The 12,029-nt window shown below is 38.2% G+C and overlaps 1 protein-coding gene across 2 annotated transcripts; it reads right to left on the reverse strand.

Annotated features, from left to right (window-relative positions):
• Nucleotides 1-629: 629 nt before the first annotated feature.
• On the reverse strand, nt 630-6,637 carry gjc4b (gap junction protein gamma 4b). 2 transcript variants are annotated; one of them, XM_060876844.1, is made up of 3 exons: nt 6,442-6,637; nt 1,522-2,710; nt 630-1,067 (listed from the first exon to the last, which is right to left on the reverse strand). In XM_060876844.1, the coding sequence occupies exons 2-3, from the start codon at nt 2,678-2,680 to the stop codon at nt 1,054-1,056; spliced, it is 1,173 nt and encodes a 390-aa protein (XP_060732827.1). In that variant the 5' UTR covers nt 2,681-2,710; nt 6,442-6,637; the 3' UTR covers nt 630-1,053. The 2 variants fall into 2 exon arrangements, with proteins under 2 accessions (XP_060732827.1, XP_060732828.1); XM_060876845.1 differs by lacking the exon at nt 6,442-6,637 and adding an exon at nt 5,738-5,812.
• Nucleotides 6,638-12,029: the final 5,392 nt, after the last annotated feature.

The raw sequence follows: 12,029 nt of genomic DNA on the forward strand, positions 1-12,029 counted from the left end.
TATCAAGGCTACTCTGAATAAATATAAAAAGTTCTATACAACGTTTGTTCATTGCTTGCCCCCATATGAGGTAGCCAACAGTTTTGGTGTGTTCATTATTTTTCTCAACAAAAAAAAAAAAAAAAAGAAAAGAAAAGAGGAGAGAAAAAAAAAGAACAGGGATTGGGTGGGTCAAAACTTTTGACAGGTACCGTATAAACCAACGAGAATTGTCTTTGATACAAGTTGAGTCTATAATGAATAAAGATGATTCAAGACCAGAAGGCCTTCTTGGGAACTTTATGCACAGGTCTGTGGTATATCCTACAGTATGTCCTACAGGAAGAACCAAACTTCCCCGACAAAAATCTACAAATCAAAACCTAAACAGAGTAAAAACAACAACAAAAATCTATTTTTGATAGTAACAAGCCCTTTGATGATACTGGTTCACATATACACGCAGTTACTAATTACAGATCACTACTTAAACACAAAACCTAATTTTGTACCTAAACTATCCAAAAGGGATAGTGTGATTTAACACTGGCTCATCCATTGCTTTTTGGAATGACAACGAAATATGTAAACTCCAGTTTTTTAATATATTAAAAAAAAAAAAAAAAAAACCAAAAAAAAAAAAAAAAAAAAAGTAAGGCATTTTTGAGATGCAACCCTTGACACTTCGTAAGAAGCGCTTTAAACATACGGATCTTTTCTTGGTATCTATAAACACACAAAAACTGCTCAGTCAGCTACAGAAAGAAAAGGTTTTATTTGCCGCGGTGTACTCTGGGGTGTCAGGCAGACAGTTCCTTAAGCATCACTGGCTGCGTAGATCTTCTCAGAGGCCGACATGACGTCCTTCCATAATACTGCACATGCTGTACTTATTGCTCTCCAGCATGCTCGGTGTTGTGCTGCCTTAGCAAAGATCCTGCGTGCATGCGCACGCTCTCACACACACACACACACACACACACACACATACACACGATGTCCATCTTCATAGAGGCCCTTCCTCCATGTTGTTTCGGTAGGAAAAAGAACAGATTCGAAATGCTGGCTCAGAACTCAGGCTCTAATCCCTGAAAGACATAAAATAAATTTTAAAAGGGTGTGTGTGTGTGTGTGTGTGTGTGTGTGTGTGTGTGAGAGAGACAGTGTGGTCTGTACATGATAATTGTCTTAAAAATAATTTAATTGCTGCCTTTTACATAACTACAACTCAAGTTCATCACACTCAAGGTTTGAAATCTGTAGATTTCTTATTCATTAATCTGTTCTCTAATGCATATAAGGCTCAATCGTGCTATAACAGACTGGATAGTTTTTCCTCTACATTTATAACACAACACAGATGAAGTCTATGTTTTAACATACCACCAATTTGAAGTTTGTCTTTGGAATAGCTGCATCAATGGGGAAACATCATTTATTGAGTGAATTTTATGTCCTATTTTACTCTGGATAAGGGCATTAGTTTGTTCAATAGGAACCAGAGATACCAGTTGTAAAAACTTATTGTATAGATAAGTTTACCTTTCTCACAGGAACTGGCCTGCTTCTCTTGTTTCTCAAAGTTGAGGCGGTTCTGCTCAGCGGCTGTGCCGTTGGACTCTGGGCTGCCGCTTCGCACTGGACTGCCCTCCTCACTCTGGTACGCCAGGTCCAGGTGCTGCTGTGCTAGTTTTAGGTGCCGTCGCAGGCGCTCTATCTCTCGCGAGGACGCCTCATCACCCAGAGCCTGACGTCCCAAGTCCCCCAGATTGTATTCACCTCTTGCACCTGCCTTGCCAGAATCCTTCTTCAGGGCCGTGTGGTACCCAGGGGGTGCTGACGGCATGTGACGTGTGCAGACCACGGACCGTGAATTAGTCAAGGATAGTTGATGGTGATGTTGGCGCTGCGCACGGTTATGGAACACATCACGGATACCACTGATGCCTAGGTGCAAGATTTCAAGCAAAGTCAGCAGCAGGCAGAGGCTGCTCACAGCATACATAATAAGCAGAAAGATAGTTTTCTCAGTGGGTCGTGAAACAAAGCAATCCACAGTGTGTGGGCATGGGCTACGTGTGCACACGTACGATGGTGCCACCTCGAACCCATACAGCACGTACTGGCCGAAAAGGAAGGCCACCTCGAAAGCCACACGTGAGAGAAGCTGCATCACGTACACCTTCAACAGGCCGTCCCGCTTTATGCGTCTCCGTCCATCGTGTTTCTTCCTTATTTCTTTCTCCTTTTCTTTCTCCTTCTCTGGCTCAATCTCCTCAGAGATCATGGGGTCCTCCTCGCCGTTGTCCTCGGCCTCCTCGTAATCACGGTTGGCGCTCCGATTTACAACAGGCATGTGTTTGCGCCTGCCACGTGAACTGTAATCAGTGTCTTCCATACGTGCAATCTTGTGCATGGCAAAGCCAAGGTACAGAATGGTGGGTGTGGTGATCATGATGATCTGGAAAACCCAGAACCTAACATGCGAGAGCGGTGCAAACGCATCGTAGCACACATTTTCGCAACCAGGTTGATGTGTATTGCATACAAACTTGCTCTGTTCATCATAGTATATTGATTCACCGCCCACCACGGTCAGTACGATCCGAAACACAATCAGCAACGTAAGCCACAGCTTGCCCACAAACGTTGAATGGTTGGAGATCTCCTCCAGAAGACGTGTCAGAAAACTCCAACTCATGATGTCACTGCTACAGTGCGCTGGTCAGTACTGTTAAAAAAAAAAAAGAAAAGAAAATATTAGCACCTGTATATAGCAGCAGACAAGCATAAACTACACCATTTTTTCCCCCCAAGGCCAGCTTTTAGAATTATCACCAGTCCATAGTTTACTCTCTCACAGCTCCTCATCAAGCTATTAAGAACCACAGAGTACCCAGTTAGTACCAGAAACTTGTCATCTTAATTACAGCAGACGCATTCAGAAGTTTCAAAAGGACAAACGGTGCCTATACACTGAATGCAGTTGCCCTGAATATCAGCTCTCAGAGCAGGCAAAACAAAGTATACAGAAATGGACAGAGTCAGTAAAGCTAAGGGTTTAATATTTCAGAACAATGACTGGCCAAAATGTCAAACAATCTTTGGCCACTAGATGGAGCCACCATGATACTGTGAAAAGGTTGAAACATTACATTCACACAACAGTTTCTCCAACACTGATTATGTGACTGTGTTAAATAAGTTTTTAAACAAATTTTCTGTGGCCTTTCCTGAATCAGATGGAATCAGGTGGAATAAGAAGGCACTATGATTTGTAGACAGGTTTAATTTAGGCAAAATAATTTTACTGCTCTTTTTAGAGGAAAAAAAAAAGATTGTGCTAATTTATGAACAAAAGTAAATGGAGCCTTCTACATCGTAGCCAGCAATAATAGTAGAGAATCAGTGAACCACTCAAATATAAAACGTGTAAAGAAACGTGCTGAAGGGTAGTAAAGGTATCGTGAAATGGCCCTTGGGCCATTTGCTTTTTTTAGTGCCTTCTGAACAATGTGGGTTATCACCTACCTACTAAAAGAAGTTCAAAATAGCCAGTTTGTTTGACAGACCATACTGAAAAAAGCTCAGCTGGTGTACGGGGTCAAAGAGAGAAACAGGAAAACACGCTTCTATGTGAAGTGCAATTTCCTGGGCTGTTTCCCAGCTCAAACAATAAACTAATAAAGTCTGGATAAAAAGTTTTAAGATTATAACACTGGGGTCAGTGGCTTGGATTTGCATGACATTCAGAACAACCTAGTCAACTGAAAACCTTAGCAAACATTGGCTTGGGCTGTTAAAACTGCTTGTGTAACTAACACCAGACATCAAGTCCACCCTCTCCACCCACCACAAACACAGCTATTCTTAAGCCTTTTCTCAACAAATACCCTTCAGCTATATTCCTTCACTTGAGAGCTTTTAACTAGTGCCAGGCTTTAGAATACTCCAGAAGTAGGAATGTCTTCATCTCCCAATGCATGCAACAGCATGTCAGAGTATGTACATGGCAGGCTGACAGACTGCAAAGGCTCAGTTTATTACAAATTACTCTGGTGCCAAAAACTGACTCAAAAGTCTGTTTAGTATACAGCAAAATACAGGTAAAGGTGTAAATCCATCTATGTACCTCAATGTGTTTCTTTTAAATATCTGAAAGCAATGGAAATAGCTGCAGGCGATGGTAAATCTACAACTTGCACAGCATGCATGGAGGAGCTTTATGAGATGCAGCTCCCCTACAGTAGAGTCTTTGTGAGCTCTGACACTACATGTGCCCGATACCACCACCACCACCACACACATGCACCAAATTACAACAATTTGTAGGTATAGCCAGAAGGGCGCATCCACTTGGCAACTGCTCTACAATGAGCCAGTTGTGACACGCACACACACTCGAAGTTCAACATTTCCAGAGTTACACCCTGTTCAGCTGGCTCTAAATGCCAATCATTGGCATGAGACTCACCCCCAAAAGAATGAAGAGAATCAGGTCTGGGAGGACAAAAGCATATTACCAAACAATTCATGGTATGGAGGACAAATTAAGACACATTAAGGAACATTTATGATTACACAGCTCCAAAACTCCCACAACAACTAGAAGAAACAAAAGGTGTGATGTTCAGGAGCCTTCTCTGCTTCTCTGAGACCTTTAAAATATGTAGTTTATAAGCAAAGTGTAAAGTCACCAACAGTTAAAACATAAGCTAGAAAGATTGTCATCTTCCATTATGTAACTGGAATGTTTTAAGCTGAATTTGAGGCACATCTGAATCCAAATTCCCCAAATTCCTCAAGGGAATGAACACAGCACTGTTTCAAATATCCATGAGTCTAACACTCCACATAGGAGTCCTGCAAAACCCAAGCATGACAGCCATTACGCTCAGTGAGCAACACAGTAACAGGGCGGCATTGTGAGACATCTGGGAGAGCAGTTAACTCTCAAGCCCAAAAGTATTCCTGTCCAAAACGACTCACCCTGACTTGATTCTTTCTACCAGGACAAAATTGGTATTTGTTTTGACTCTTCAAAAGAGGTATGTATAAAACTATATATAGACCTTTAAAATCACTGCTCCTTGCTGTATAGAACATGTTAGATACGTTCCAAAAAGTTGCCATATGATCCAAATAACCACCCTAGATTCAGGTCAAGTCCAAGATGATTCTTTCAAGCTACCAGGATGAACTAATAAAATATATACGCACACACATATATACATAATATACATATTATTATTATTACATATATACATACACTTCTCCGTTTTACCAAACAGCAACATCCAGAAATATGAACCCTGTGTCAAGATTTTAGACAAATTTCTTTCATAGACCTACAAAACTCATTTTTATTACCAAGGACAGAATCATCTACATGACATAATTGGCCTAGGAAAGACCACACATACCACAATCTGGTTTAACTGCTACTGTATAACCACAAAGACTTTGACAATCGGAGTTCTACAAGCAAAGCATGAGTGTGTTAAAAAACTTAATTGGAAAAAGATGTCAATTAGACAAGGTCCTGATCAGTGATTCTTGCGAGTCGACTCACTCAGAACGATTCGCGAAGCTTCCATCAGTAAACCCAGAGCCCTCAATAAGAAGTAAAGATGGTTAGAAAATGTTGGTAAACGACAATAAACCTTCCAGACTAACCTTCTATCTTAGGTAAAGAGGATAAACACTAATAATCGTGTTTAGACCACCAAAAATATGAAGAAGTAAAAAAAGCACTTGCCTAACACGATGAAGAGGTTACTTCATGATGGTCTAGAAATATCTTTAAACATGCTGTTTAACTTGTGAACAAATTCTTTAGATGAAACGAATAAGTTTTATATAAAAAAAAAAATTTCAATTTTTGAAATAAAATTCAACCCTTTTTTATAAACTGTGGCTTCTCAAGAGATGTTTCTTCCATTAGGAGTAAAATGTGGCGTGCAACGTGTCTCTCTCTCTCTCCTTCTCTCGTTCTCTTTCTATCTTCCTCTCCCCCCCCCCTTCTCTCTCTCTCTCTCTCTCTCCCATCTCTCTCTCTTCATCTATTAAACACTAAACTTTTTCCACATAATGTTTAACACATCCGGTTCAGAGAAATCACCTTCCTTCTCTTATAAACAACAACAAAGCGTTAAAGATTTAAAGACAAACTGCTGTAATATCACAGCTCATGACCAAACCACACTGAACGCCGACTTTACTATTGTTCTCTCCCTTTAGGAATGAACGCGCTTTTTGCTCCCTCACGACATTTCACCTCAAAAACAAAGATATTTCTCTCCATCTGACATTTTTCACTCACACAATCTCCCAGACCGACAGAAACAAACAGTGGCATTTTAACATCACAGGTTATTATCTGTTAACTTGTTCCATGCCACACAATTCAAAGCTAAAGCTAGCAACACGACTGAACTCTGTATGGTTAGAAAGACACCGTACCGTCAACGATAGACTTGATCCTCTCGCTTCTCCTTTGTTTATTCGCTTAGTCTGTAAAAGGGTTACCACATTATTCCCCTTCAAAACTTCCAACCAAATGCTCAGTCCTTGTTAAACCGTTCAGATTAGGTCCATGTGCTGTTTCTCCCCTCACCGACGGGGCTCTAAATAAGCCTGGACAAAAGAGGAGCCCCAAATTGCTTTTCCTCCTCCTTCGCCTCCTCCTCCTCCCTCCTTTTTCTATCTTTCCCAATCCCTTCCTCCTCTTCCTCTAGGGTCCCTAAAGTCTCAAACCCCACCTGTTCTTCACTTTATTTTCAGGAAAAATTATACTAACCTGCACCTTTCATTGTCAGTGTAAAGTACATCTAAATGTATAAAGATGTATAAATAAAAATATATCCTCTCTCTCCCTCCCTCTCTCTCTCTCTCTCTCTCTCTCTCTCTCTCTGTATATATATGTGTGTGTGTGTATTTTATATATATATATATATATATATATATATATATATATATATATATATATATATATAGAGAGAGAGAGAGAGAGAGAGAGAGAGAGAGCATGAGAGCATGAGGTATAGTGGTTAAGGTGTTGGGCTATCACTCAGAAGGTTGTGAGGCCATTAACCCTCAATTGTATAAAAATGAGATAATGTAAGTTGCTCTGGATATAAGGGTGTCTGCTGGAAATGTAAAGATCCTTAAAGTTTTACTCTGAATCCAATTATGTACATATGTTTTTTTTTTTTAAGTTACACTACTTCCACACTTTCAGATAAAATATATATACTGCTGAAATAAATTCCAGTCACTAAAAATATAAAATTAAATATAAAAAGCGTAAAGTCAGGAGAATTCAGAATATAATAATTAACTACATAAAAATAATCATATATTTGACATATAAACATAAAGGTAAGTAAAAGAAGATCCACACCCACCTTCTATCTAGTTCAGTTGCACCTACATAGAAATGCACATCACAGACATCCTGCTGTATTACTGGAATTTTTAAACACAAAAATTATCTTTTATTCACGCCTACCTTGTTGATCCATTTTAGTGATGTTTAGTCTCTACAGATCTTAGTGGCAAGGTATGTTAATCATCCTTAAGAATCACTGTTTGGTTGAAAGTTTTGCATGGGCAGGCTTGTTCTCAACTCTGCAGCAATGTGTGACCTTATAAACTCATTCCAGTGACGCACTCTTACATCAATGTTGTCCATTATATAAATATCTAGTTTATGGTAGTCACCTTCAAGTGATGAACATGGTAGAGAGGGGCATAGGGACTGTCCATCACGACAGATGAGTTACAATCAGCATCTATATTGTTAATGTTGGACATAATATAATGCATGTATGTATACATTTTAGGGAACCTGGTGTTAATAGGGTGTTTACATTTAGCAGACACCCTTATCCAGAGTGACTTAAATTTTTATTTCAATTTATACAACTGAGTGTTAAGGGCCTTGCTCAGGGGCCCAGCAGTGGTGGCTTGGTGGACCTGGGACTCGAACTCATGACCTTCTGGTTAGTAGTCCAACACCTTAACCACTATGAGAATAGTCATTCAGCAGAATATACCAATATCAATACAACATTTGCTGGACTGTATATTTATAATCACACCCTCCAGTGTCACCCACATGAGGATGAGGTTCCCCTTTGAGTCTGGTTCCTCTCAAGGTTTCTTCCTTTACCATTCGTTACCATACCATTTTTCCTCACCACAGTCGCCTGAGTCACCTCAGACTTGCTCACTGGGGATAAATACAAACACATTTAAATATATCTAATATTAATGTATTATATTAATTAATGTATTATATTAATCTTTATATTATTCTTCATAATAACTTTTTGTTTTATGTTTATGTTCTGCAAAGCTACTTTGAGACATTGTTAAATTGTAAAAAAGTGCCATACAAATAAATTTGAATTGAATTGAATTAAATAAATGCGCTGGGCCAAACATTGGGCCAAGAAACAAGTAAAAAAATCCAATGAAATTTCTTCTCCTTTTTTTTCTATAATTGTTTTTTCAGTTTTTGATGAAATTAATGAAGCCACACAGACGTGTCCGTGTTCTTTATTTCAATTTTAACTGCTTACCACCTTTGATAAACAGACTACAAAGAAGATATATTTAGGAAGTGAAGCAGGTCCTTATGATATGCAACACGTTTTCGTAGTGTAGGCTTTGTTAAAATTCAGCTGCGCTGTCGGACAATGAGTTGCTGTTACAACACACCAGTTGCACGTGTTCACCATTTGAAATGTTACTAAACAACTTCCTTTCTTCCTGCAGAAAAACATGGTCGGAAGTCATTGATATTTGATATCCTTCCTCGTAGCACTTTTTCAAAGAATGAAGTGACTGGGGGCAGGGGCAGCTTTCCTGCTCCTACTCTCTTCCTAGTAGTTATATTTCTCATTCCACAGTTTTTTGGTCTTGTGCACTTACATAAGGGCATTGCATCATGAAGGTTGTCAGTCATGTTATTGTAAAATATATTGTATAGACATTCCCCAAGGTGTAAATCAAGTCAAAAAGGCTCAGAACAAAAGTAAGTCGATGACTGAATTTGAATACATGATGTCTGACTAATGGGCTTTTAGCAGATCACTTATAATAGGAAATGTGTGAAATGGTCATGTACTGGTACTTTAGCTAAAGATAATAAGCTTACTATTTAAAGCAAGTGATAAAATCTACTTATCAGATGCAATCCTCTTTTTTATTATAGTAAAAGTATTTTGGATTTAACTGGAGCTTAATGAAATCGCAAGCCCAACAAAGTAGGCACATCTTTTGGTAGTTACCTAAGCTAGTTGAACATGAATATATTCCGAAGATATATCGTAGCATTTATGGATATATTATAGTGATATGAATAATGGTTTGTGATAAGGATGTCTATGAGTTTATTTGAGTACTATTTTTTAAATTATGTTATAATATAAAATATAATTCTAATTATAATAGATGAGGAAAATGTGTCATGCTGAGAAATATCTAGAACTACAGGGGAGGAGATTTTCCCGAACAGCTACAATAGTGCTGACACATTCTCGACTCAATCTCCCTGCCAACCGTTTTACAATAAGTCTTTTTGTTAATATAGCATGCGTGTTCCAATGGTTATTGACTACGTACCACCGATAATTTAACGTGAAATGCAAGCCTCTTTGAAAGAGTGTTTGTCTCTTGCTCACATTTTTGTGCAAGTTTATACAGGAACACTGAGGCAGACAAATACAGCTAAATAGTAAATAGTGTGGTCTGTTTTGTGGTGTGTTTATTGCTACCCATGCTGGTTTCAACAAGAAAACAGACTTCTATACTCAAAACATCTGCTGTATGCAGACACCACAGACAAACCTCCAAAGTAATTTTCTGGATGCCAGGTAGTTTATTGGTTAAAAAACAGCTGCTAACCCATGTCACTGGGCCAGTGTATGTGTTACAGAATCTAATGTCACAAGCCACATTGTCACATTTACATTCACATGTCAGAAACAAAGGGCAGGTGCACCTATTATTAATTAATTGCTATTTATTTATTTGTAATTATTTATTAATAATAATAAATTAATTATTCTTAATTATTAATTGATAAGCTTAGTCAGTGCATCTCACTAATCAGTGCATATCACTGTAGTTATTCCTACTTTTATATAAAGACTACATTTTTCATTTTGCTCTCTTCTTACCACTTGCTTATGAATAATTCATTTTAGAAATGTACAGACAGGTTTACACACTATAGGGGATGTGAGCTACATATAGATGTAAAGTGCAAGCACAAGAAATTTAAATGTAACTTAAATAATAAGAAAAAAATGACCACCATGCTTTGCTTACCTATGGTCCATAACAGACAAAGGGAATGTTTCCTACCTTTGCTTTGTTTGGCGTGTAAGAGAGAGTGTTGGGGGGCAGGGGTACGAGGCAGTGGGGGTTGGGCAGAGCTCGGCTCTTCTACTCGACTCTATCCTCAGAAGTAGGTGGGGCAAACAGGTCAGTCATGAGTCTCTTATAACATCAAGTAGGCCTCACTGCCCTGTTTTTTCTGTCCCACTAGCTATGGTGAAGCTACAAGCAGAAACATGTGTAAAACCTGGTAGCACACTTCAGATTATTATGGAACTGGGGAACACGGGTGTTGCCTTGGAGACAGAGCGGCAAGCCCTTAACTGCCCCAGCAGGAGAGCAGATGGTTGGAGGAAGGGTGCTTCAAGAGTTGTGCTGCACCAGCAACTCTCTACAGGTCTTCAGCAGGGTTTCTTGGTTCCCAAGCCATAACAATTCACTGTAGCCAACTTATAATGTAAAATTCTGAATAGTTAATCATATCAGAGTGAGGGAAAAGATTAGCGTCTGTAACTTTTTTTAATGATTTTAGGTATATGAAATCCAGCAGTTAACACATGCAATTCTAATAATTTAAAATAACCTGCTGCGAGGAAAAAATAAATAAATACACTTCCAATGTCTTGGAAATATATTGCCTATAGCTTACTTTACTTTATTTCAACTTCTGGCAAGGAATGTTTGAAATGTTTCCTGTAAAAATAGTAATTTTAATGATTAAATTTTAAATATTATTTCTTCAAGACCATCACAGAGATCAAAACCAATTTAATCTACATCCCTGCTATTGATAAGATACATTTGTTTAGCTTTAGCCATTACGTGATATACACAGTCTGCATGTGGCAACAATTAATGTGATACTGAAAGCTTTGTCTGTTACTGTGGGAAATGTGTTTGGAAGTCATTAAAGTGACACTAGTTTACAGTTTGGTCTACAAAAAAAGTCTTTTAAGTACTGACAAATCAACACTAAAGCACAGAGCTGTGCCACTGAAGGATAATTTTAACACAATAAACCACGTAATAGTTTCTAAACCACAGAGGAAGAAGTAATATTTATGAAGCTACTTTGGCTTCCACTAGGGCAGATGCCTTTGCATGCTATTATTTAATATTTATTGAAGCCTATATTAATAACTTAGAACAGACAGAAACATCTGGAAACCAACACAGCTTAGTTTTGAACTCGCCATTAGATATTCTGATTTGGATTATATTCTGTGATACTTATATAATCTGAATAATGTTTTTTTCATTGTGCAAGTTTACTGCAATTGTCTTAGTAAAGCCCCACAGCCCCACTGTACCCTTTAACTGCTCGTTTTACTGAGTATATAACAATAAACTTTTGAATCATGAATATTCACAGCAAAAAAGGACCAACATACAGTATAGTTATATGTTTATTTCTGTATTATGGGGATTTCCCTTTGTTTTACTGTAACAAAACAATGCAAATTCATGCCAACTTCTCTCATGCCATAGGCATGAAATATTTTAAGCTTAATTGTGGGCAATATAAATATAGCTCTAATGGGACTGAGCTAGTTTGTGTGCAGAATTATAATAACATAGATTTATATAAAAGGTTTGATGTTAGTGGATATGTACAGTAGAAAGATCAGAAAAAATATGCTGTTCGAATGTTAACAGTTGTAAAAAAGTTAAATTCAAGAACGCACCGCAATAACATGATAAAT

This window comes from Tachysurus vachellii, chromosome 8 (genome assembly GCF_030014155.1).
Source record: "Tachysurus vachellii isolate PV-2020 chromosome 8, HZAU_Pvac_v1, whole genome shotgun sequence".
Classification (NCBI taxonomy): Eukaryota; Metazoa; Chordata; class Actinopteri; order Siluriformes; family Bagridae; genus Tachysurus; species Tachysurus vachellii.